General features: G+C 36.1%; 3 protein-coding genes and 1 pseudogene across 4 annotated transcripts; 1 reads left to right on the forward strand and 3 right to left on the reverse strand.

Annotated features, from left to right (window-relative positions):
- Positions 1-305: 305 nt before the first annotated feature.
- On the reverse strand, positions 306-2,958 carry LOC125609428 (annotated as a pseudogene).
- A 195-nt stretch (positions 2,959-3,153) lies between these two features.
- LOC106434110 lies at positions 3,154-6,757 on the reverse strand. The gene is made up of 10 exons (XM_022719345.2): positions 6,407-6,757; positions 6,059-6,332; positions 5,865-5,955; positions 5,661-5,785; positions 5,498-5,579; positions 5,305-5,422; positions 5,054-5,214; positions 4,846-4,960; positions 4,583-4,768; positions 3,154-4,513 (listed from the first exon to the last, which is right to left on the reverse strand). The coding sequence occupies exons 1-10, from the start codon at positions 6,554-6,556 to the stop codon at positions 4,367-4,369; spliced, it is 1,449 nt and encodes a 482-aa protein (XP_022575066.2). The 5' UTR covers positions 6,557-6,757; the 3' UTR covers positions 3,154-4,366.
- LOC106434109 (protein SMAX1-LIKE 7-like) lies at positions 3,154-10,837 on the reverse strand. Of its 2 annotated transcripts, XR_007339729.1 has the most exons (4): positions 9,484-10,837; positions 8,667-8,898; positions 7,007-8,581; positions 3,154-3,234 (listed from the first exon to the last, which is right to left on the reverse strand). XR_007339729.1 is itself a non-coding variant. In XM_013874940.3 (3 exons), exons 1-3 carry the CDS (start codon positions 10,614-10,616, stop codon positions 7,127-7,129), a joined length of 2,820 nt encoding a protein of 939 aa, XP_013730394.2. In that variant the 5' UTR covers positions 10,617-10,837; the 3' UTR covers positions 6,981-7,126. The 2 variants fall into 2 exon arrangements, 1 of the variants encoding a protein (XP_013730394.2); XM_013874940.3 differs by lacking the exon at positions 3,154-3,234 and having other exon boundaries at positions 6,981-8,581.
- Positions 10,838-22,436: 11,599 nt separating this feature from the next.
- Positions 22,437-23,944, forward strand: LOC106434116 (peptidyl-prolyl cis-trans isomerase CYP19-4). The gene is made up of 6 exons (XM_013874948.3): positions 22,437-22,595; positions 22,787-22,856; positions 22,945-22,992; positions 23,086-23,109; positions 23,231-23,413; positions 23,509-23,944. Exons 1-6 carry the CDS (start codon positions 22,530-22,532, stop codon positions 23,721-23,723), a joined length of 606 nt encoding a protein of 201 aa, XP_013730402.2. The 5' UTR covers positions 22,437-22,529; the 3' UTR covers positions 23,724-23,944.
- The last annotated feature ends 3,234 nt before the right edge of the window (positions 23,945-27,178 follow it).

Raw genomic sequence — 27,178 nt, forward strand, 5'->3', positions numbered from 1 at the left:
TTAATTTTTTTTGGATGAAAATATTTTGGCTGAGGTAGATACTCTCAAAAACCTTGAATTTAGTCCCTTTTATATAGTAGGATATATTTTTTTAAATAGTTAAAGATCCTAATCCAAAAGGTACGTACAATGGTGTTATCTAATTTAGAGTCTTCAGGTCTGAAGCTATAAAACATATTTCAGAAAATGGTTTTGTTCTAAAGAACTTGGCGATCTATTAAATTTTTAATCAGAGTTTGATCTAAAAAACTTGTATTATATTCTATCTTGTATTATATTCTATCTTCTTCTGTTTCCATATAGTCTTAGAGTCAGAATAGGATGTACAAGTTACAAACATATATGCTTATTAACTAACAAATTAATTTTATGTGTTTTGGTAGTAACCACTCATCTTCTTGAAGAACCAATGAAGGAGAATGATAGTAAGCAGAAAAACCATGAAGATGCAGCAAGATTGTCCACTTCCACGTCTTCTTCCTTCACCCGTTGTAGTGTCCTTTATTTCACTACACTCCTCCTCCGTCAACCTTACTGGAACATTCAGTGCTGAAGAACCGCAGATTTCACATACACTACAAAAAAGAGAAACAGAGGTTTTACACAATCCATATGGTTACTAAGCTAATGAACTGAATAGAGTACCTGTTTCCTCTTAGCTTAAACCAAGCTTCAGCGCAATGAAAATGAGCAAGGCCAAGCTCATTTTTGCATTTGCAACCAATCTAAATCAAGTCTACACTTACAAACTTGCCAGAAACTCTATCTGGCGTTTGATCAGAACCAAAATGACAAATCCTGCAGATTCTTTGTCCATTATCACTTTCTTCTCCTCCACCACTCAGATCAATCATGTGAAACTCCTTCTCCTTTGCTTTTTCTGAAGCATCACTCTCGTGACACCATCTTTCCCCATTCTTGAATCATTCTCTTTTTGATCTTCCATCAATACATGGTTTGAGAGAGAGAGTCACTGGTCTCACCCTTGAGGCCAGAGACTACAATCACAGCCTCAGGGACAGATCCACTCGAACTTTCACAAACAGTGATCGAATTTGAACAAGGTATCTGGTCCATTTCATTCATATACACACCAAAAACAAAACCAGGAGTGGTTGTATCAAGATCAAGAATGATTGTATCAGACAAAGAGTTAAACATAAACCCAAAACTGAAAACCTGTAACAGCTAGAACATACTCAAATTATTGGTACGCAGAGTCCTAAAGTACAATAAAGATCGAAACTTTACCAGAATCAAGATCTAGTAGAGTGACAAGGTTTCGTTTTTATTTCAGAAGAATGATAAATCAGACAATTGAATCTAAACCCTTTGCCGGAAACGGATGCGCGCCGCTACAAGTGCTCTCTAATCTGTTGCTCTTCGGTTTCAGTTTGTGTTTTTTCTTTCATAAGATGCCTCAGCTAGATTTTAGGCCAGACTCGAGAATCAATTTTTTTCTCTGCATCGGTCGAGACTCGAGTATGACGACTTTTTTTTCCCCACTAGGAAACACAAAAACCTTCCCATCCATTCACAAGTAGCCACGTACCATAAGGATCAAGTCCTAAAATTCCTTAGTTATATATGTTCCAGTCCTTAGTTTTATTAAGCAAAATATTATTATTATATGTGTATTTACCTAAGATTAAGCCCTAAGGATTGGTGATGTTACTCCGTTGCGGGTGGTCTAAGAATATGATTATTGAGAGTTTTTATGGTGGATTTTTAGCGGAATATAAGAACTCCACTCTAAAAATTTCTGCTCTAAGAGCATGATTATCCCTAAATACACATTAGATTAGTTAATGACTATTTAAGTATTAAATTTTAGTGAAGGAATTTAGTTAAGATAGGATTGGAGAAAGAAAAAACACATTAAAAGAGAGGAAGGATTCAAGAATGAAGAGAAGTGTTAATGGAAGGTTCTTCATCAATATACACTTCAGTTCTTATCAGTATACATATAGTTTTTACTATATAAATCATACAAAAGAGAAGTATTCTCAACCATTTGGTGATGTAGTTTTTATTACCATACAAAAACAATTCTAATACAAGCGTGTCTCAAGAACACAAAAATCGTTTCAGTTTTTATTATCTTTCGAGGAGCTTGTACTGAGTGTCGTTCAAGTAAAACGACTGAGCCGTCTCCATGATCCATTTCGCCTCCTCGTCAGTGAGTTTGCTTGTGAACAAAACATCACCTCGGATAAACACCAAGGTGTGTTACAAGCTGTCAAACATACTTAGATCATTAAGCATGATATACACAAAACAAAACAAAAAACATTGAAAAGAGAACAAGAAAAACAAAAAACAAAAAACAGTGAAAAAATTGAGAATGAAGAATATGACGACAATGATACAAAAGTTTGTATACTGATAATACACTAGCATACAAAACGTGAGTGACGACAATGACATTTCTTCACTAGGCCGATGATACAAAACGTTACTGCTCCCACAGAAGCATACAAAACGTCTAACGACAAACTATCATGAAACAGGGAGCAAGGCATCGACTCAAATTGGCCATCACCTCTTTCAAATCGTCTGTTTGTTTAGTAAGGAGAAAATAAAGAGTCTAGACCCAAATTGGCTATGTACCTCCTATAAAACGTTATTTATTTTGCAAAACAGGAAACATGGAACGGTGGTTATGCAAATGCAAAACACTTATATACTGTATAACAGTAAAATTTCAAAGGAATGACATTGTGAACCATTCACTATAGAAAATTCAAATTCATAATCTCGTAATGCTGTCAACATCCATGTAAAGCTCAGTGCGCCATCTAAACAAAATTTCTTCATAATCCACATTTCATTAGAAATATAAAAAGGGTCAAGACTCAACTTCGAACTATTAAAAAGGAAAAATTCATTTCGTGTAGAAACGTTGTAATAAACAATTTTGGAATGGACTTAGTGATATCATATTAGTTGCGTTTTTAATAAAATCCTTAATTACTTGTTAATTAATTGAAAGAGAGTAACAGAATGGGTCTTCATATACAAATTAAGCACACCGAAAAATGCAGAATCCTAATATGAAACTGATACTCATATGATAACTAATAACGTTACACAAAATATACAGAAAACCGTAAAATGATAGAAAGAACAATAGCAACTATGGTAAAAACCAACTAAAACCAAAACATGTGGCAATTTGGCCCTCCATTAAAAGCTATATACCACAGTTTAGCTCAGCTATAAGCTTATAATAATATACACTAGGGCCGGGCCCGCCCTTCGGGCGGGAAGTTTGAATAAAACAATTTCATATGATTTATATTTATTTATGAATAATTTATAATTATGATATAGATGATATCATATACAAACAACACAAATGAGAACTTTTAAGTTATAATATACTGGTTATGAGTTCAATTTTAGTATCATATATTACTATGAGAGTAATCTTCGCTATTATTTCAAAAGTTTAGTTTTAGCTATCCTCCATTAGACTAACTTATAAATTGATTTAGGTGAGTACGACCCAAACCCCCAAAGCATCCTTTTATTATTCGAGGCCTTTTGTTTTTTTTTCATGATGCATATATACACATGTGAATTTTGTACGGAAGAATAATGTATAAATTGGAGAAATCTTATTATTTGTTATTAAGCTTGATGCAAAAGTTTAATTTAAATAATGTTTCAATAAATTTGGCGGGTTTGTTTACGGTTTCTTTGTGCGTATGTAGTCAATAAATTAAAATAATAACAATCTTCGCATGCGCTGTCCATATCATGCTGGTGACATTCTGCTTCGGGCTCCATCCTGGCTGTATTTGCTAAATACCTTGTCTTCAAAATAACTTTGATCGATTTAAGTGAAGTTTTAATAATAAGTATATTAGCTTGTGGACGACAGACGTACACTCATGCACGTAACCAAAGTTTTGTAATACATAATATGATTATGGACGTCAGTTTATGCACACAATTTAAAGAACATTAAATATTTTCACACTCATATACATAATTATATTAGACCGTGGACTGTATACATACACTCATACTAACGTACCCAAAGTTTTTGTAGTCCATAATATGATTATGGACGTCCACTTACGTACACAATTAAAATAAACACTAACTCTTTTAATAAAATAATCACTAACATTTATTAACTCATCGGAATCAAATAAAGCATCAACTTGTTCTTTTTTTAAACTTATGTCAACTCAATATAAAAAGCATTCATAACAACCATAAAGTAGAGAGTTTGAAAAAAAAAACAACTGGAATGTAGAAAATCCATAACATAGATAGAAAAAAGATGACAATAAAGTAGAATGCAGAAACATTATTAAGCTGCAGAATATCGAGAGATGATTATCGAAGATCCATCTTAAGCAATACGCGCCCTCTTACGCACATTACCGACTGGCTCCTTTCCAGCTCTCTTTGATGTCTCACAATTGCCCTTGCCGGAACCAGACTCCACACGGTTGTTAGGCCCGTCTGGCGCATCATCATCATCATTGTCATCACCTTCCTGTTACATTCAAATTGTTATACGCTGCATATGCTAATGGCGAAATATCATAATAAGTATTGCACTTACATCATCGACAAATTCTGGAGCTGGTGCACGCTCAACCTCATTGATGATACGCGACACGGTGAACGTCTGGTGGTTGACGGTGAAGTTGTAGGGCGTGACACGGACTTGGAAAGTGTAGGTCTTGCGTTCCATTCCTGCAACGAACGGAGGCATCACGGAATCCTCAGGGTTCACTCCTTCTTCAGCCTTGTCATTAAATGGAAGCATCGAGAGTATCAACAACATTATATAATAACCACATAAGTAATCAAACTATATATTACCAGTAACTGGACCGCCTCACTTGCCCGGAGATTATGCAACTTCGTCATAACACCATCAAAGCAAACAAATGTCCCTTCAGCAGTATCATCAGTTACAACCATCTCAACGCGATAACTAAAAGAGAACAAATAAACCGAAATGGAATCAGTGTGACGCAAGGGATAAAGAAGGCGACCAACTATCATATTATAACAAATCGATACATACCGTAAAGATCCGACCGCATGAGGGTTATTACAGCGTGCACATTCGAAAGAAGTGACAGTGCGTTGCAATTTCTTGCTGCACTTAGAACACGCAACATAGCACCACCCTTTGTCCGATTCAACCCGAGAAACTCTCGCAGTGCATAAGAAATCTATTTCCTGCTGCTTAAACATCAACATTGCGTGCAGTCAAAAAACAATCTTTATATATAAACACACGAATGAGCTAATTGCATATACATAACTCATTACCTGTGGCGAATCCGTAGTGATAAAATGGTTAAGCTCTGCAATTGTCACAGTCTCAACCTTCGCATAAGACTTCAAGAGAGGTGCGGCAGACGGAAGACCAGTGTCTCTAGCCACCAATCTGAACAAAAGTTCACGAAATTAACATCACAAACTCTCAACGTCTGATTACATACTCAGAACAGACCAAACTTACCGGTAAAATAAAGACTCTCCTGCATGTGTCTCCTTATCATAATAAACATGTGTTCCTGACGTTGCGTTGAGGAATAAACGACCTACACAAAATAGTAAAAATTTCTGAAAAAGGAATTACACATATTAATTTATGCCACATCTTTAAATAAGCAACGAAGTACCTCCAACCATCTTCGGGTTTATGCTTGTGGCAACAATCACTTTAGGATCATCACGCATGCCTCCAAGCTTCTGGTGGAATAAAACGGCTTGAGCGTCAAACAGACTAAGAGTGACAGACACATCACTGCACATATATAACAAACGTTAGTGCAGCTAAAATGATTAAGCAAATATGAAAGTTGTTAAAGAAACAAATAAATTACTTTTCTAATTTGACGGTGACCATGACACGGTTCTTATCCTCCGGAGGGTCAGACACGGTGCTCTTCACCGCCACGATTTCACCAATAATATCTACAGGTTCAATATTGAGATCAGAGAGCTCAGTGACTTAATACATAAAGCACAAAACCCATACAGATAAATATACATATGTACGATACGATCACATCTGTACCTGGAAGCTGAGTGTTTGTATTGGCTAAACCAACCAACTCGGTCTGGTTACGGAACCGGAATCCCTCTGCCGGTATTGGCGAGACCGGATCAGATAACACGTCAAACTCGGTGGAATCGTTAAACCGGATCATCAAAGAAGAGTCCACAAGCTTGAAGTTCTGAGCACAGCGAGCCACGTCAAAGCCAGAAACAGAGTACATCGTCCCGGCGGCGAGCCTATCTCGGAACCTTGGAAGCCGATTCGCGTTGATAGTAGCTTGGATCAAAGTCGACTGAAACAGATAAAATTTAGAAGTCAGAAAATAACGTAAACAGATCTAAGGAGACCAGGAAGAATCAAACTTACATTCACGTCCATAAGTAGCATATCGACCCACATCAGCTCGCCACCGCGTTTGACGTTCCTCGCCTCCCAGAACCGTAGAAGCCGGGCCTCGACGACGGAGGAGCATTTGCCGGACTTCAGGTCAGAGAAGAAGACTCTCGAAATAGACATAGCAACAGGAATCAGAAAGTCTCAAGAGAAAGAAAGAGATGATGCGCTGGAGATCTATAGATACTTACATATTTATACAGATCTGCTCGGGTTCAAATGGCGCATCGAAGAGTCTGAGGGAGGGATTGAATGAGCGAGGGATTGAATGCAATTGGAATAAAGACGACGACATAACTCCGGCCGTTTCATCGAAGAGGAAGGAATCGAAGACGTCACGCGTCGCCGGCGCAGAAAAGGGTTACGCGAGAGTAATGTGTCTTAGGGTTGGAGACGTCGTGACATCGTTCGGGCTGTGAGTGTAAAGGCCCATCACAGAAAGATCGAGCGAGGCCCAGAAGATAACATGTTCAGTTTAATGAAACGCAGCACCTCGTCGTCAGTGACACGTGTCGACGCGAGAGGAAGTGAACGTGGATGGCCTAAGAAGAGATTAAACTGTCTTTTATATATATACATTTAGTTGACAAAGCTCAAACTCAAACCAAGCCGATGACAAAAACTCTCAGGAGATCTACATATAACTATCATCACACACTATATATATATATGATAAAATAAAAACCGAAATGATTAGATCACTTCAACTCTCGCCGGTAACTGTATTCCCGCCGTTTCCTCTTCAGCGGTAGAATCTTGAGAGGCGACAAGTTTCACAGCGAAAGAAAAATTGGAATTATACTTTTGTCTCGCTTCAGCGAAGCTTGAAGAAAGAACGGTTTGCATCCACTGATCAACCGTTTTCTCTTCATCTGGTGACCATCTCAAGGCAGCTAGAATCTGAAGGATCGCATCGCTTTCGATCTCTAGACGTGTTTCATGTCCAAACGACCGACGAAAATGCGACAAGATGCTCCTTTGTATGTTCTTCGCTAACCCATCAAAGTCGATCGTTTTGAACGTCACTTTCCCGTCAACTTGCTCGAAAAAATCCTCAAGCCAAGCTTTACTGTTCTCGGACATTGCATGCGCTTCTTCATCTGCGTTTGCTTCTGTCTCATCCACTGGAAGATTCAGATCGAGAAACGAACGTTGAGACTTTACAGCTCGAAGCTCTGTACCCTCTGTTCCTAACTCCTGTCTTCGCTTATTCAGACCGTTCTTGTTAGCATTGTCGGCGAGTTTTATCTGGAGTTTACATTTTTTAGGGGTGAGAACTCTTCCCTCGGAGTATTCGACACGCTCATCAAGAATATTCGAAGTAGTAGCTAAAACTATAACATTCTTCATACCGATCTCTCTTCCGTGCGAGTCACGGAGCTTACCAGTTCTCACAGCATCAGACAGTCTTACCTGATCAGGAAACTCAGCTTTGTCCACGTTCTCGATGAAAACAACAGACTCCACACGCTTGGACACTTCTCCGGCGATGTAGTCAACAACTGTTTTCCCTCTGAATCTATCGTCGAGCCGGTCCTGTGCCTTGAAATCCACGCAAACGCAGTTTTCTCGCCCGCCGAAGAAGGCTTCAGCGAGAGTTGTTGCTACTTTCTTCTTCCCGACTTGATCTGGTCCAAGAAGAGCGAGCCAGACATTACTTGTGGCTGAAGCTAGCTGGCTTCTATCATCTCTGTATCCGCAGATGATCTCGCTAACGGCGTTCACAGCTTCGTTCTGAAACCCTACTTTCCGAGAGAGTAATTCTCTGAGAGACTTGAAGTCTTTGCAGTACCGTGACAATGGTTTCTCTTTGCTCAGCTCAAAGCCTCTCCGGTTAAGTGATACCGGTGTGCTTGACTCCTGGTAGATTGTTCCTAGCCCTAGATCTGTTGTAACACAGCTCAAAGGCGAGTTCGTTGTTGTGCGAGTTGTGTGATCTTCTATATGTTTTGGCTTCGAGATTTTTACAGATAAACCGGGTTGGTGTGGCGGATTCTCAGCTTGAAGGGTTGAAACAAGCTGAAGTGGGAACTGTGGTCTAACAGGCTGGAAGCTGAGTTTAGGAAACGCCGGAGTTTGATGGATTCGTTGACAAATGTCGTCCCATTTCTTCTGCACAGAAGCTAGTGTGTTTGGATCATCTTTAGCCTGCACTGAATGAGAACTAAACACTCTCAAGATAGTAACTGAGAGATTCGAATTCAGAGAAGAAGTTGGTTCATAAAAGCAGCACCTGTCTGAGAATCCCTTTGTCTTGTTCAGATTCCACATTACGTAACCAACAAGGCAACTTCTCTGAACACTGATCACCGGACTTACCTAAGGCTGTGACTTCTTGCTCACACTTCTCGTTACAGAGATGACACCGAGGAAGACGAGACTGGTTCATTGAGTTACTAAACGGTACTCTGAAATCTGATGTTGATGAGAAGAAGCCTCCAAATGGAACAAATGATCCCATCAAACTGTAGATGAAACCACAAAACGTCACGTTTCAATCAAAAATATTTTAGACTTTCCCAACACTAAATACCAGTGTTATAAAAGTTGGGCTCAGAAAGCGCCTATGCGGCAAATCATGTATAAAGCTATTTCTCTAAAGCGATTTTTTTTTAAATTCAGTCCGTTCGTTAAAAAATTGGTCTACACGCCCGTCTAAACATTAGTTTCTTGTAAAATGCATAATTATAGCTTAACTATTTTAAACATTGCTAAAAACAAAAACATTCATCCCGAAAATTCGGTTAAAAAATCGGTGTAGACACCCATCTAAACATCAGTTTCTTGTAAAATGCATTATTATAGCTTAACTACATATTTTAAACACTGCTAAAAGCAAAAACATTTATCCGGAAAATTCAAATCATCCGATAAATAAAAAAATCTTAATTATCCAAACTTTTTACTGAATTGACTATAATTATATAGAAATATATGAATCTAACCAAACGAAATTAAATCGGAGAATTTTTCAAACACAGTATTAGAGATTTCTAGTTTCGAAAAAAAACAAAATAAAACGAAAATAAAGCCACTATAAAAGACATTACCTTGACTTGGGATAAACTCCTTGATTCGAAGATGTAATAGGAAGAAGATGAATATTCCAGTCTTTGTCAATCGTGGGGAACCTCTCGATCAGTTTCAAATACATCTCGTTGCTCGACACACTCCCGACGAACCAGAGCTTCTCACAATGAAGCTTCAACAGCTCCGAGAGCCTCGACACGAGAGCATCACTGGTTAAGACCTTGAGCTCTCCTAGATTCAAAACCGTCCCCGTTTTAGATTTCGAGCAGCTTTGCTCCACGATTCTCCCCAACTCATCGAGTTTCATCTCACCGATCTCTTTCGCTACACTAACGACGCTTAACCCACTAATCTCCAGAGGCAGAAACCCTACCTTTCCTCTGTTGATCGAGTCACTAAACGTTTTGAGCGCTTTACCGCCGCAAGTTCCGACAAGAAGAGGATTCTTCTTGTCTTTCCGACCCAACACTTCCCCGATTCTCCGACAGTTCTCGTCGAAGTCACCGCTATACCCGAATCTCGCCCGACCAGAGCCAGATTCGGTTACGTTACATAGAAACAGTGGAGGACAGCGAGAACGCGGGAACCGCGTCACCGGAGGATGAAGCACGTCGAGCTTTATGTCCGTGCTCCGAAACCCGGCTTCGCCGAACACCCGGCTCACGATCGGGTCATCGAGTATCGACAATATGAAGTACTTAAGCTCAACCTTCAAAACCGACGTCGTTTGAGTAACCCCACCGTGGAGCTGATGGAGATGGTAAGTCTCCGGGTGCCTTCTCTGAGTCGCCTGAGAGCGTTTGATCGCCGCCATGAGGGAGTTAGACACCGGCGGCTCTTCCTCCGCCTCGTTCTCCGTCGTCGTCGTCGTCGTCGGAGAAGGTTTCGAGGAAGGGAGTCTGTCGAGAGATACGCCGACGCAGAGCTCGAGCGCGCGGAACTGGAGGCGGGAAGAGTACGGCGTGCTGTGAGCGGCGCGTGAAATGCAAACTTCGCGGAGAATCGAAGAAGGCATGGTTAAGAGACCGGAGATGGCGTGGAGAGACGTCGTTTGCGCGTGGCTTCTCCTACGCGCGACGGCTACCGCGTCGTCTAGTGCGCGTGCTGTTTCTTCCGTTAAACATTGCCTCGCAGTGGTAACCGGTGTCGGCATCGTCGCCCGCTTTGATCAATTTCAAACTACACCAACCAACAAACAAAGATCGTAAAAGAATAAGGAGAATGCTGAGAAATGTATAAACAAATCGCGCGTGAAATTTCTCGAAATGGATTTTACGACAAAGATATCAAACTGAGTAGTCGCTTTTTTTGAAAAAGAAGTATTTTTATTTATTTTTATGTTTTGTTTACTTCTGTTGCTTTGGTTTCAGACCTCAGGCTTACGCTTAGATATGTAAGAAAGAAGAGTCGCTGTTTAACTGGTCTATTGTGAATAGGTCCCACTAATATGTAATATTTATGTTTTTTTTCTTTTCAATTTATAATCATATTTTTGTATTTTTGTTGTTGCCCCCAATCCTCGTGTATATTGAAGGAGCAAAGGCACATGTATAGTGAGCATAGATTCTCTATGGCCCAAGTGAAAGATCTCCTTTTACTTCTATTGGCTTATACTCTTTCAAATTTCAATTAATTTTAGATTTGACAATCCCAACAGTTTTTCACAATTATTCTCTTTCATAATTTTCTCTCTAATTTTTTTAATATCCTCTTCTTTTATTCTTATCTTTAAGAATCTGTTCATTCAGCTGATAAAAATATCTAAATATAAGTATCCATGCATATCTTCTTCTTCTTTTCGTTATTTTTCCAACTTTGTATCCGTATTATACACATTACACTTCCACACCAACTCAATATAAGTTTTGGTCCTTCGGTTTAAGTATCTTGAATCTAGATGCAAGTTTTATTCCTTTTTTGCAAGCTTTCTTTTAGTTTTGTTATACCACTATTCTTAAATATTTGAGAAAATAATTAAAATGACTTAATTCATGCTAACCAACTAAAATCAGGTAATAAACTAAGAAAAATATATAAAGCATCAACACTCATCTAAAAATGAATCGACAAAGCATTAACCATAAGATCATATTGAGTTATACAGGGAAGCACAAAAGCCATTATAATATTTCAGAATCATTACAATTCTCACGTCAAATAAAGGGATCAGTCAAGATCAATAGATGTTGTACTAATCGATTAGTTTTTTTTTTAAAGAGAAAACAAAACATGATGATCATGGTTAAAAAATGTTTGCTTCAAAAAAGTTCTGAACTTGATTGATTTGAATAGAAAATTGATACTTTATGTAAAGGATTTTGAATTATTATGCATTTTAAAAAGATAATAAGAATGATTAATTAGACAGGTCAACTTAAATTATAATTAAGAATATATTCAGTGGTAGACAGTGATATAATTTTACTTTTAAGAGATTAGATGGATGTGATATGGTAAAGAATAAAAACAGGAGTAAGTGATTAGGCCCCAACCCCCTTTATAAATTCCACCACCACCATTTATATGCTACTTTTGTGTCGTTGTCATTGCAAAAGTCTTTTATTAATAATAATGAAGAAGAAAATAAAACTTCCTTTGTGTTCTACTTTTTATATTCTCCATTGCAAAGGCCTCCTTTTGTCTTTCCCCTTTTGGAAAAGGAGATTTACTCAACGAGCAATAATTATTACCAGTGAAATAGTTTTTGATATTATCACACCAGTTAAGGACAAACAAACATCGATCACCGGAACATCGGCTTAATAAAATTTTTTAGATTTATTTTTGTTTCAAAATAATAAATTTTTTAAAATTAAAGTACTTTTATTAGTTAATGCTTAAAAACTGTATATTTTTAAGAAACATATTAATTGAAAATATTTGAATTGGTTAAATACTATCAGTTGATATTTATTAGAAAATATATAATAACATAAATAATAAATTTAATTGTAAATATTTATTATATTTTTAATATGCGTGAATACTCTAGAAAATCTGTTTTTCAGAAACAGAGGGAGTAGTAAGTACTACAAGTTAGTAAATTCAGTTTTAAAACTAAATTGACGGCCTATACTATAGCCAGATATAATTTCCAGACGCATGATCCAAAATTTCCAGAATCGCGAACGAACAACATCTGATTGTTGCATCCAGTTACTGTGCGCGGATGCCGCGTCTGGAATTCTCATCCAGTTTACGAAACGAACAGGGCCATATTGTGAGTCAACCTCTTCATAGCTCCATATTGCTTCTTGCAAGAGTTGAACTTGTTCCTAAACTTTATCCATGGATGCCTCACCCCATATGTATCATAAAACTTGTCTGCAATTGTCTTTCTCGCAGTCTCATGGAGAACCTTATTTTTCACATTGCCTTTCAGTTCTTCTTCAATTCTTAGTTGAAGCACAAACCGTGTTTGTTCATCACTCCACAATACAGTCTATGAACAACACAAGAGGACCATCTAAGTCAAGACTAAACTAAATTCAATGCATTAAGACCATATCTAAGTCAAGACTAAACTAAATTCAGTGCGTAAAGACCATCTAAGTCAAGACTAAATGCAACACAGAAACACCAAAATAGAGTGTTGAGAATGACTTACATCACTTCCAGGGACAGATGCCATTCAAACTTGAACAGATAGTCACTGAAACAAAAATAAAAACGAGTTAATACAAGACTTTAAGACTCTTAAGCGCAAACAATGAAACAAGAAGACCATACTCTACAAAGACACAGCAACAAAAACAAGAAGACCATACTAATAAAACAAGAGCTTCCTTGTATTAAGAGCTACGGTTAAATGAAGGTGGGAAAGTAATCATTTTCTTCCCTCAGAACACAATGAAACAAGAAGACCATACTAAAAGATTGTTACCTTACTAAAAGATCTGTTCTGTCTTATTTTGTTTTCTTGTCTGAATGTAATAATGAATATACAAACGACACAACACATTCATTAGCTCTAAGCAACCTTACTAAAGATTGTTACCTTACTAAAGAGAGTCTGAGCTTGAGAGGGTTTGAACTTGAGAGAGCCTGAGCATGGAGAGGGTTTGAACTTGAGAGAGCCTGCGACCTGCAAGAAAAAAAATAACAGACCTTTTGAAGCTGGCAAATGACAGTACATGTTTTGTGACTTAAAACCACTTGGTAAGAGAGCTCAAATGCTCAAATATACAAGAAAGGACGTATTGGTGATGTAATTCAGCTAATTAATCACAAACTCACTGATGAGAATAAAACAAATGCATCACAAATATACACATAACGTCATACCGTGAGAGAGTGAGCTTGAGAGGGTCTCGAGAGAGTGACTTGAGAGGAGCAACAGCTTTACACAAACCTAAGCATCAAAAACCCAATGCTATCATCACTTCATCAACCCAAAAACCCATAAGACTCAAATCAATGTGGTATCAGAGATAGTTACCTCGGAGAAGAGAGAGCTCGAGAGAGATAGCTCGAGAGAGAGAACTCGGGAGAGAGAGCGAGAGAGAGAGAGAGAGAGAGAGAGAGAGAGAGAGAGAGAGAGAGAGAGAGAGAGAGAGAGAGAGAGAGAGAGAGAGAGATCTTGAGAGAGAGCTCGGCTTTACACAAACCTAAGCATAAACAAGACAAAATTTGAAACTTTCAAGTCTTAACGAATTGATCCGAAGTTTTCAAAAGGATGAGATAATTACCTCAAAGAGAGAGAGAGCTCGAGGTCGGAGATTGAGAGACCGAGAGAACTCGGAGATGGGTTAGTGTCAGAGATCAAAAGATAGCTTGAGATGGGTTTGTGTGATGGATACAGAGCTCGAATCCTCACATTGCAGATGGAGAGAGAGAGAGAGAGAGAGAGAGAGAGAGAGAGAGAGAGAGAGAGAGAGAGAGAGAGAGAGAGAGAGAGAGAGAGACTGCGAGAGAGAGGAGGTAGATTTAGGGTTCTGGCATCAAGAGAGGATTCATGGTTGAAGAGAAGTTGCAGAGAAGAATCAGATTTGATTTTCGACGGCGACAAAACAATTTTTTAGGTTTAGAAATTAAAGGCAAAATTTGTAATTCTTAGGATAAATTAAGGGTATTATCGACTTTTACTACTTTTGGATGAGTTTACTGTTTCTGGAAGCGTTTAAAAGTCTCATCCAGAATTTCCGAAAAATCCGGATGAGTTGTGAAAATATATCTGGATGCTGCGTCCAACTTAACCTCTTATTTTGCACCAAACGAACATCGGTCCGCGTCTGCGTCTGGATGCCGCGTCCAATTCACGAAACGAACAGGGCCAAAGGCTAAAAGTTTACGCAAGTAAGTACTAATGGTAGACATGTAGAGTAGGAAATTTTTTTTTTAAATTCAATCTGAGATTTAAGAAATCACGCATATTTTAAACTGAATTATAATTTTAAAATTTTGTATGATAATTTGAGGACTTAAATTTTTTTTATATATTAGTTCTTTCAAATTTAGAAACCAAGCTAGAATATCTCATTAAACTTTGTCTGGAAAAAAAATGAACGTTTGCCCTGTATGTTTTTTGGTGATCTAAATCAGATATGTAATAATTTGGTCTCTTTGTAGAAGATCATATGGGTTTTGATTCTGGTAGAATACTGGATAAACAGAGGTTAAAAATTTAGGTCATTGAGAAAATAGAAACACACGTCTAGAAAGAGCTTCTCAATTCTCGACAGGATGAGGTGCAGTACTCAACTCAGAAATACCTATATATAGGGGTGGGCACTTTACCCGATATCCGAAGTGGCACCCGAACCCGATCCGAAAAAACCGAACCGAAATCCGAACCGAAGTAGCAAAATACCCGAACGGGTATTGAATAAGGGGAGATTGGATACCCGAACCCGAACGGATAATACCCGAACCCGAATGGATATCCGAAGATAACCGAACATATGTATAATTAACCTTATCTTTCTAGTTTATATCTCTCATTTTATATAAAATATTTATATTGATACTACACATAATTTAAGTTCATATGATATACATACAATTCCGAAAAAAATGATTTGCTACTCACTTAAAATGCATGTCAAGTTTTTTATTTCAAAAATTAACAAAAAGTTATATCCAAAATTAAAAAAAAAATAACTAAATTAGTGCCTTTTTAGTTTTAAAATGTTATGTCCAAATCTATTAACCATTCAATCTATTAAAAATAAAAAATTAGTTAACTAAAAGTTATATTTTTAAATACAATAAACTTGAGAAATGAAAATTTTAATATTTTTTTTCAAAATCTAAATATCCGAACCCGATCCGAAATAACCGAATCCGAACTAAAAATACCCGAACCCGACCCGAAGTACAGAAATACCCGAACGGGTTCTAGACCTCTATACCGAAATACCCGAAAATCCGAAATACCCGATCCGAACCCGAACGGGTACCCGAACGCCCACCCCTACCTATATATATACATAATACAATCTGTCAATCTTAAAAGTTTTTTTGAGAAACTATGTTGTGGTGGTATACTGGTTTTCATTGGAAGAAAAGTTGTTATATTGGTCCAGGTAACAGATTGATTTTTTTTCTTATGCGAAGTTGCTAGTTTCACTTGTAATCAGGCGGCATGGATTTTTAACTCTCACGCAAAACACCCGGGCTTACATGTCATTGTTGTACCTGTCCACATGAGTATGATTAATCGGGCTTCGGTTTGGACACTCCTCATGTTTAATCAAAAAAAAAACTTTTGAGAAGGGAAAATGTATTTTTCGAAAGTTCTCCAATGTCTACGGCGAGTGGATTATCATAAAGTAAGTGATGTTTGAAGGAGGGACCTTCTCTGGTGATGGAAATTCATATATGTCGTATGCTGGTGGTTTATAACTAAGAATCCAAAGAGATAAGGTTAGCGTTCTTACTTTAACGACCTAATCCACCATTTAGTGGGTCTTTTATTGGCTATTATAGTCCTAACACCAAGAGTTAGGAAATGTGTTTTTCTTAGATGATAATAATATATCTCACAGTTACCAAACAAAACAAGTAGGGGTATCGAACTTGTAATTAGTGTAAACTCAAACATTACGATAAGGGCATCGTTATCGTCGGCCCTTGGGCCCTACCCTTAACCCATTTTGGGTTTAAAAAAAATTAAAAATGGCAAAGAACGAGACGAACGGGCCTTGATTAAGGGCTTCTCGGTATCGTCCCTCGTGGGTACGTGGCAGCACCGGAGGGGGAGATGATTTCGAAGACAGATCGTCTTTTTCATTTTCTTTCTTCGTATCTCTTTTCTATCCGACTCCAAAAGGCGACGGCGAAGGCGATTTAGCAGAGGAGGAAGCTTTCTACGTGATCTCTTAATCGATATCTGGTGGCGAAGACTTGTTTCCGAAACCGAAAGCGCAATCCACATCCGACTCTGAAATCTCTGATGACAAAGACCTAAATCGTTGGTTCGCTTCGTTTCCCAAGCATCCCCAATCGTATGAGAATTGACCCAATCGTACCAAGGTATTCGTATAGATGATTTGATATTCGTATAGATGATTTGATAAGGGTTTCGTATAGATGATTTTATATTCGTATAGATGATTTGATAAAGGATTCGTATAGATGATTTGAGTTTGAAATATTTGAATGTGTATTTTTAGTTTGAAATCTGTGTATTTTTAATGAACCACACTAACCATTTCCAGTGAAAGTACACTTGTTTTCTAAATGTTTCGCTGTGTCTTCTTCGAAAAAGTTTCTGGTTTTCAATTCGTTTTCAAATCGTTTTCAATTGGAGATCTTTTGGTTTGTAGTTAGGGTTTCAATTCGTTTTTGGTTTCAATCGATTTAGTTTGCTCGAAAACTCATTACTCGTTTTCGGTTTCAATTCGTTTTCGTTTTCGGTTTCAATCGATGTAGTTAGTGTTTCAATTCATTTTCAGTTTCAAACGAACTTCTAGTTTGTTCTTACGGTTTCAAAACACCAATTGTCCCACCAATAATCAACTACTTATACAAAAGCCCTTAGCTCAGTTTCTAAACACAAAAATAATAATAAAAAATAATAAGGGCCCTTAATCAAATCCCTCCAAATACTAAGCACACATGTAAACGGCGAGATATAGCACATAATGGATGGAAGATATATACGTAAGCAGAGAGTAAGAAATGTGAACGAGACTCAAAAGTTCAAAACTCTATACATTACCAATTACAAAATGTGTTCCCCAGGAGTCGATTCCAATAAAAAGCTATTCGATTTGACCCTTACTTTTCTCTTTTATATTTTTTCTTAAAGGCAATTTATTTTGTTTTTAGACAATTATTTGTAGTAGTAATACTTCTCTACTTTCTACTGAATTAAAAATATTAAATACAAAATGAAATGAATAAAGGGAAAATTTGGATAAATGCACTTCAATAAGAATATAATTTGAAAAATGCACCCTTGTTTAAGCTTTTTGAAAAATACACTTATTTATATATAAATTTACCAAATTGCCCAATCTTAATATTTCTCAATTCTTATTAAACAATTTTCAAAAAATTACAAAAAAAATCGTTAGAGAATATCTTTTAATATACTACACAATATCTTTTTCATATCTTTTTAATATATCTTAAATTTATTATTATTATTTTGAAAAAAAATAAAAGAATGCAAGATGCGTCTCGTCTTCTCGTCTCCTTCTCTTTTCCTCTCCATTTCTGATCTTTTTTCCTTTCTTTCTAGTTTTACAGATTTTTTTTCTCATCTCAAGTGGTTTGTTGATTCATGAATCAGATTTCAGTGTCTAGGTCTGCTTCTCTTTTATTCTTCCACTATGTTTGTTTGTGAAACTAAGAATGTGAAACCAAGCATAAGAAAAAAAACATGTCTGCTTTTTTCGTTTTCATTAGATTCAGCGCTGGTTAGAGCTTTCTTGCAGTACACGATGCAGTTGATCAAAAACTTGATGAACTATACAAGAAGCGTATCCATCTATATAAATATATATATATATATAAACATTTACTATGTATGTTCGCTATTTCTACCCTTTTTTTTGGTAAAACCAATAGTTTTAGTCATCATCATCCCTTTGTTCATCCTTCGAAACTTTTGGTTTAGCTTCGGGGTTCTTGTCTTCATTCCTGAGAAAATGATTGATGTGGATGGAAACTATGAGATTCTCTCCCTCTCTCGAACCCATCTCCAATATTATCATCGTCAATCATCTCTAATATTCATCCTCTGCTTTCTCTATCCATAAGAGTTTTCCCCCAAACAGATAACTTGATAAGTAAGTAACTAGGGTAGTGATGATTACATGCAAATTTACTTGGATCTGAGTTCATGTTTTTCATGTCACATTAAAAAGAAGAATAACAAGCCAAAGCGATGAATGATAATTAGTGTTCATATTCAAAGTAAAACAAAATAAACACATATGTGAATATCATATTAGAAGAATTAACTTGGTCTCTGCTTCAAGAAATAATGAAATTTGTATAGAATGAGACTTGACTTGTGTTTATATAAAGTTAACAAAATAAATTAAAATCTATATAAACTTCATGATAATTATCTTAAAAATATATTTATCTTAAACACATATTTATCCTAAACATAAATAATTATAATTTCAAATTTATATATTAATTATTGAAATATCAAAATGGGGTAAAAAGGTAAATTCACATTAATGAAAGTGTAGTTTTCAAAAAAAAATAAAGACAATGTATTTTTCAAATTTCAAATCTTAAATAGGGTATTTTGTAAATTATCCCATGAATAAATCTCACTATATTCCATCTTTTTGGATACGCAAATGTGTTTTTCTTTCTTCTTAAAAGTAGAATCTATCGAAGATATTATTTCTGAGGATCAACCTCTTTAAGTTTTAGTAGTACACCTCCATAAATATTTTAGCTCATTAAACTTCTTCATAACCGATTGTTTTGTCACCACATATATGACATATTTATTGATGTTTGCATCTCTTTAGACCTGGCTAGAAGTTATGCTACTGTCACTTTTATTATCAAATAAATAAATTTCAACAGCAAAAATGATTTTAATGTTTAGATTTTTAACAGCATGTTTAAGGTAAGACATAGGATTGTGTTTAGACAGTTTTTTTGTTATCTTTGGAGTATTGATATTAATTTTTGTTTATTCATTTATTATATCGTATGTACCATCTATTAGATAATTCAGAACGTTCATTCATTTCAAAATAATAAATTTATAGCTCCACTCAATACAAAATAAAATTCAAGGTTCCAAACTATATGTCTCTACCGTGAAGACCTTAATGTAAATATTGAACTTTTACTACAAGGTAGAGTGAACAAATTGGAGTCCATCTTCCTCTCTCAAAAATATTTTCTCCCCATCTCTCTAAATATCTAAATCCAGTTTCAGCTTCTTATGCCGGTTTCGGTAGCACTGAAACTATGGTCTTTTATTACTTCTAATCTATTTCGTCACCGGCATTCTATTTTGTTTGGTTTTGTAAGACTAAGCAATGGCTTCGTTGTTTTAGATCGTGTATTTGAAACGGCGCTCTGGCTCTCCTTCGCTTTGACAATCGATAATGTTTTATTTAGAATTTCCTTTTGTAGTTGTTCGAACTTGATGCATGTTGCGTGTTGAGAAGTGATTTTGCATTTGGAGTTTTCATATATTGCTTCCCCTGTTTGAGTTTTGACTTTAGGAATTGGTCTCTTTGTGCGGTGGTTGTCTTGCTCCTTGTCCTGGTGACCGCTCTTGTTTCTGTATTGCTCGGTGGCTTTTGCCAAAGCTGGTGTTTGGATGTAACTTCTTCAGCTCCGCTTTTCTCATTAGTGGAATGTCTCTTTTGAAACAGATGTGATATCATTTTTTTCAATTTCTTCTTTTTTGCCGTTGATTTATCCACAATCAATGGTTCCTCTAGTTGCGGCTGTCAATAGCGTTTTTGTGATGTGGGTCTGTCGTGGTGGTTTTTTGGTGCTTCCAAAGTTTGAACTGTAATAGTTCTTTCAGAAATTATTGGTCACCCGAACTATTATTGTGGCTTTGCAAAAAATATTTTCTGAGACGAGGATTAAACAAATTTGAGGTTCTATTCCACGTTTTTAATTTCTGTTTGGCCATGTCCTTCTTTGGTTTTTATTGTCTTCAGCTAGCATCACCTTGATTTCTTAAGGAAGTGAGTGTGACATGTAACTAAGTTTATAAGTAATTTTTCTTTGTTTCCTCAGTCTCCTACTGTGGAGTTTTAGTTTCAAGGAATATGATGTTTATCCGCATCCTTAATTTTTCTAAGTAATTTTGGTGTTTTTGTTGTAAATTAAAAGTTGAAGTTTTAATGAAAATATTGTTAGAGAAAAAAAAGTGAAAAATATTTGTCACCAACGTGGATTGAATTGTGAAGTCGGGTTGGTGATTCCCTGGTTGAACCCATTAGAGCATCATTACTGATCGGTGTGTTAAACTGGATCTCTTCATATTATTATATTAATATTTTAAAATAATTTAATTGTACATTTAAAATTTATTGTGTTAAAACTAGTTTAACCATTTAAGAAAGGGAAACTGGCAAACTTAATGTGGTTAAAACTTAATGTGCAATCGTCAATCGATTCTAATTTTTTTTTACATTTTCTCTCACTTTTAATTTTTAATTACTTTTTTTGGTAAGAAAATGTGGTGACAGATGATCACTGTGAGTGCCCTCGGTCATGTAAAACTGAAAATATAAGCATCTAAAAAAACATGAAGTTCGATTTATTTTTGGTATAAAAAATTTAATTGTTGTTTATAGTTCTCAAAAATATATGAGTTGAGTTTGGAGCTTTTAGAATAAAAAGAAATGAAAAAACTAATTGTCTTTATAAAGGATTACAACTACTTTTCAAATGTCAAAAGATAACGCAGAGATGTTTTATCTTTTATAATAAGATTACTTTTTAAGTAATGTAGTGACTCCTTTTTATGTGTACTTGAGTGGGAAGGCTCCAACGATTGCGGATGAAAGGCTATGGATCAAAAATGTAGTTGTCAGAAATTTGTAAATACTCCAAAAACATGTTGTTTTGACACAATTAATGATTTAATAAAAATGGGAATACGACGAAGGATGATTATGTTTAGTAGAGAGAGGCGGAACTTTTGAGTGGTGTGTTGTCGTCTTAGTGACACCACCACGACAATGTTGTGTTAATTGGTCAATTCTGGTGACCTACCTTTTTGATGTCTTTCTGGTAACGAGTCAAAATCGATAACTTTAAGAAATTAGAAACCGAACAATTACGTTTTGTGAATTTGAAAAAGATTTGGTAAAACCATCGTTTCAGTACCATAGTTCAAATACAACAAGCTGTGTTAGAGGCGTCTGAGAAGAAGGAAAATCCCCAGTCAAACAACCAAAATGAAAGGAATGAAGTGCATCAACCAAAATATAATTTATTAATAGTAGTTAAAAATATGATCTTAAATTAATAGATTAGATGTCATGTAGATGCATCTTGTACTACTGGTTAATCAATTTTTAGTGTTAGCATGATAGTACAATTTTTGGTGGTTGCACGGTAGCATATAGTAGAATTGAAAACAGATCATATCTCCTTACATGTGAAGTTCAACACACACGGAGACGGCTATGAACATTAAGTAACTCTACATATATAAGATTTGCAACAATGCATTCTGAATTGGATTGATTTTCATTGGTAAAGCTGATTGATAAAGAAGAAATATGGCTACGCTTTGATTTCCGAATGAGATAAAATGTATTCATCTACGTTTCATATTTACCTCCTTTTATTTTCATTTCACGTGATTTTTAGTACTGTGCCAACATTTTTTACCGAAAGACCTCGAAAGCAACTTTCTAAACTTAAACGATATGTACACGTATTGATCTCAAAGAAAGAAAAAAAAGATGAACGTCAAGTAACCACACCTCAGCAAAAAGCAGCCCATGCCTTTCTTGGAGCTCTTGGAATGTAAACCCAATTCGAAGCCCAATAAAAGTCGGGCGTATTTTAGCATCTTATCAACATGGCCCATCAAACAGAAGCATAAGCGTTCTTCCCTTCTCTTCTCACACTCTCTGTTTCGATTGAGAAGAAAGCGATCACGAGGATGGCGAGATCAACCTCTATTCTCTTCCTCACGCTACTCCTTTCCGCTTCTCTGGCTTTAATCCAGGTAACTAGTTCTATCCTCCCGATACTGGATCTAGTCAACGTTTCGTGACATTGAATCTAAACCACTATGATCCAGATCCACAACTATGCTTTCATCAGATTTGTAACTACTAAGCTACTAATCCATATTGTGTGTTGCGCTAGTTGAAGCTAATCTATGAACGATTTGTGATGTGGTGTGTTTATTATCAGGCAAAGGAAGATTTGAAGGAGATCACTCACAAAGTTTACTTAAATGTGGAAATTGACGGCAAAGAAGCTGGTATGATCTTTAATGTTTACTTCTTTTTGTTTCCTCAGATCTTGATTTCTTTAGATGTTTTGATTCTCTGATTACTGTTACGCTGCAGGTCGAGTTGTTATTGGCCTTTTCGGCAAGACTGTTCCCAAAACTGCAGGTATAATTAATTAATTAATTATGACTCCAGACCCTTTTTTTTAAAAAAAAATCCAAAAGAGTAATCCATGAGTTTGTGTTTCCCTTGTTGCAGAAAATTTCAGAGCTCTTTGCACTGGTAAGCTACTGCTCATTATATTCTTTATTACAAGTCGGACAAAGGTGTTTTTCACGATGTATGAGTTGCATGTTGTTCATGATCTTGGAGCCGTGTTGTGAAAAATTTCTATGGATAACAGGGGAGAAAGGTGTTGGGAAGAGCGGGAAGCCACTACACTACAAGGGGAGCAAGTTCCATAGAATCATTCCTAGTTTTATGATCCAGGGAGGTGACTTCACACACGGGAACGGTATGGGTGGAGAATCCATCTACGGTCAGAAGTTTGCTGATGAGAACTTCAAGCTCAAGCATACCGGACCAGGTGATTGTTATTTATTTGCCTCAAGTCAATTTTAGCAAGTGTTGTGTGTCATAATAAACTGACATGAAAGGTTTAAAATGTGAATGGACAAATAGGTTTGCTTTCGATGGCCAACTCTGGAGAGGACACAAACGGTTCGCAGTTTTTCATCACGACGGTGACAACAAGCTGGTTAGATGGAAGGCATGTGGTGTTTGGGAAAGTGGTACAAGGAATGGATGTTGTCTACAAGATTGAAGCTGAGGGGAAGCAAAGTGGAACTCCTAAGAGCAAAGTTGTTATTGCAGACAGTGGAGAGCTTCCTCTCTAAACCCTAAGCACTTGTTCTTCTTCATGAAGAGAATTATGGGGTTTTTAAGTTGTCTTGTATTATAAACACTCCCGAATGCTATCCATCCGAACAAAAGCACTTCAGTTTTTTGAGTTTTTTTAATAATCATTTTCTAAATAGATTTTGGGACTTTTGCTTGTGTTTTTGATGTGAGATTTATGTTTGTTCTTCTTCATGAAGAGAAGCAGGTTTTTAAGCTATATACTTACTAAACACAATTGACAAACACAACTCTTGAGTCACTAAAACATCAACTAGAACCTACTAACTTTCTTTAAATGTACTTTCAGGATATCGGTAGTTTTTAGTCACATTAGTTTTTTTTGGTCTGCGCTATGTAAAAATTGTGTATTATAAATATTTTCCAGACATTTATCGTCACTATTTTAAATGATTTTATAATTTGGAACTAAGAAACCGAAAATATTTACAGCAATAAAGCATACAAAGATAGCTTGCTTTTAAATAATATTGTTATCTTGTAGCATTTGACCTTGATTTTCTATAATCTTTCATGTTTTCAATTTTTCATACAACTATTATAGGGTTGAATTAAATTATTTTTCTTGGTGTTGAGAGGAGTAGTAACTTTCATGTATTTTTTATAAACTTAATTAAAACAACTATACATAGTTCTACAAATTAATATGTAAGTGTCACCACAATTCTTATTGTTCATATACATAAAATAACATCAACGTACACCTAGTGTTCAATCTTTATTTAATTACGAATTTTCAGTTGTGTATTAGTCATTTTATGAGTTGTGGTGTTATTGTGCAAATGATTTGTTTCGATTGTTAAATCTGTTTTTCGTTGACTTATTGCTATTCACGATTCATGATTACTGCTGATTTTTTTAAAAGGTTTTTCCTTTTTGATTTACTAGTTTTGTTATTCATGTGTTTCTATCTTGTTAGAAAATAGATTTCACATATCAAGTTTTGGGAAAATGACTAATTCATCCAGTTCTTCATTATTTTTCATTAGAAGCTAATGTGATATTCTCACATGTCTACCGTTTTAACCTTTGTAACATGGTACTTGAAGGTAATGGAGATAATACACATGGAGATGAAGTCTTTCTACAAAAGCCATGAGAAGATAGAAGCACAATATGCTGAGAAGTTCCTTAAAAATAGATTGAGCTGGAAGATGAGAAGAGTAAGTAATTTTGGTCTTGCTTTATTGTTAGCTTTTAAAGTTCTGCAAAGATTCATTTTAAGGCGATTGTTCTCATGATCAAGTTTTACGGAGTTAATAGGTGATTTGGTGGGATAGAATGATTGTCATGATTTTTCCTTAAAACAATCTATGATAGAATTATTTGAATAAATAAATCTGAAATCAGTTTATTGAAAATTATTTCTTTGCTTTGGATGGTAATAATTTGGAATAACAGTAATAGAATCCAAATTTAATATATTAACTATATTAAATTTTGTGGGATAATTTTTTTTGTAGATTAATTTAATAATTTTAATGTAAAATGAAAAATAGAATAAAGTTTAAATGCTGTTGACTTAAACATGGTAAATAAAATTAATCATCTGGTTTTAATCATATCTTTATTGTAGGACTTGTTATTACTTTTTTTTTATTAATTGAAATTATTGATTCATAAATCATCTATTGGGTGACCCATAAAACTTTGGTGCGGAATAATGAGCTTAGGCAAGTCATAAGTCACAGTAACCGTTCGTACTCCAAAGTAAGCTCTTTGTTTCTACCAAAAAAAAAATTGGGAATGGTCACCTGAAAACATGAGGAGTATGAGGATGGAGAATGTGACATTTAGTTTGACATCTCTGGATATCATTAAAGCACCAATACGTCTCAAGAATGGCCAGTGTTCGGTGTTCCTGGGGCATTTGGGTGCATTGCTGGAATATGTTAAAGATCAAATAGGTTGGGATATCAGCTTTGAACCACTAGAGCGCAATAGAGGTGCTTTCTATATCGCTCGGAGTGTTGTCAAAGAGTTGCGCCTTCAATCTTATGTTAGTCAAGGTGCTCTAAGGTGGCTGAATGGTCTGTTCTGTGAGGAGATGATACCATAGTGTAGTGTGTTTTTGTTTCTTGCTAATTTTTGTTTAACAATTCAATATATTGTTTTTTTTGGTATTAATCTAAGTGGTGTGTTCTTTGGACACACAGCGTTGGGCTTTTCTGAATGAATTATTCAGATAAAAAAAATATCATTATATTTTTATATGGCTTATGGATATGGAGCGTATGAAAAGAACCTAAAAAAAAAAAAGGTGCTATTTAACCCACTATTTTCAGTTGGTGAAGATATTGTCTAGGCTTCTTCACTAAACACTTGGGAGAATTTCCAAGATGGAAATAGTTCTTCTGTAATTTTACAATCAGACATATTTAAAGAATAAAATATGAAACGATGGATAGAAACTTACACGTGATGCTCAAAGTTTTTTTAAGCTATGTTGTAAGTTGATTTTGTATCACCGGTTTGATTTTCTAAATTGGTTTGTACTCTTTTTTTTTGCCAACGGTATGTAATTTTTTTTTCACTGAAATTTTATTAATGGAACGAGGTCCAACCAAACCAAGCCCAAAACAATATTAAACAGAACAAAAAACAAAGATCCAATACGGAAGGCTCGACTAAACAAACACATTTGAACCGAAAGTCCAAAGAGACAGCCCGTCGCAGAAGAAGTCGAGCAACTCAACCACGTGTTCGATCGCCCGGCGATCAATGGACACATGTCTTGACGAGAACCAACCTTCTTCCTCCGGAGCCAGCAAAGCGACATGACGGATCACCGTCGACGGCGAGTAAACCCTAGATGAATCGTTCAAACCGAACGGCCACCATTGAGCTCGAGCCGATAAGTCCACAAAATTGGCAGATCTGTGAGATCAACGAGAAGATAAACCACCTACAATCAATCTTTAACCTCCGTTTTACTTGCATACGCAAACATACATTTTTAATGATCCAACTAAGCCCGAAGATGCAACAACCCGACAAGAGGGGGAGAAGAAACCATCGGAAAATCAGATCAAGAGGCTGGAGAACAATTGAAACTCATAACCGCAGATCGAAGAGGAACAGGAAAATCTCAAAAAAGATCCGACGAAAGCGGTGCTGAAGAAGCCACCACCTCTCGAAAACAAAAGCCGGCGAAAACGATGCTGAAGAAGCCACCACCTCCTAGAGACAAAGCCGACGAAGCTGGTGCTGAACGAGTTACCGTTACTGGAGACAGAGTTGGTCGACCACCAATGGAGAAGGTGCGACACCGGAGACAAAAAAGCTGGTCAGGAAACTCTCAAAGCTCTATTCCTTATAAAAGATTTAATTTGGAAAAAAAAAATAGAAAGAAAATCCTCTCTCTAAAAGAGAGGAGAGAGAACTCCATTACTCTTCATTTGTGAACGGTGTGTACTCATAGTTTGGGTTAACA

Source organism: Brassica napus, chromosome A5 (genome assembly GCF_020379485.1).
Source record: "Brassica napus cultivar Da-Ae chromosome A5, Da-Ae, whole genome shotgun sequence".
Lineage (NCBI taxonomy): Eukaryota > Viridiplantae > Streptophyta > Magnoliopsida > Brassicales > Brassicaceae > Brassica > Brassica napus.

Coding starts and splice junctions, on each gene's coding strand:
- LOC106434110 (XM_022719345.2), bottom strand. CDS start 6,556: ATGTCTATTTCGAGAGTCTTCTTCTCTGACCTGAAGTCCGGCAAATGC. Junction 5,956..6,058: donor TACAAACACTCAGCTTCCAG/GTACAGATGTGA, acceptor TTGAACCTGTAG/ATATTATTGGTGAAATCGTG. Junction 4,961..5,053: donor CATGCGGTCGGATCTTTACG/GTATGTATCGAT, acceptor GTTCTCTTTTAG/TTATCGCGTTGAGATGGTTG.
- LOC106434109 (XM_013874940.3), bottom strand. CDS start 10,616: ATGCCGACACCGGTTACCACTGCGAGGCAATGTTTAACGGAAGAAACA. Junction 8,899..9,483: donor GGAGTTTATCCCAAGTCAAG/GTAATGTCTTTT, acceptor TTTCATCTACAG/TTTGATGGGATCATTTGTTC. Junction 8,582..8,666: donor ACAAAGGGATTCTCAGACAG/GTGCTGCTTTTA, acceptor CATTCAGTGCAG/GCTAAAGATGATCCAAACAC.
- LOC106434116 (XM_013874948.3), top strand. CDS start 22,530: ATGGCGAGATCAACCTCTATTCTCTTCCTCACGCTACTCCTTTCCGCT. Junction 22,596..22,786: donor CTTCTCTGGCTTTAATCCAG/GTAACTAGTTCT, acceptor GTTTATTATCAG/GCAAAGGAAGATTTGAAGGA. Junction 23,110..23,230: donor TTTCAGAGCTCTTTGCACTG/GTAAGCTACTGC, acceptor TATGGATAACAG/GGGAGAAAGGTGTTGGGAAG.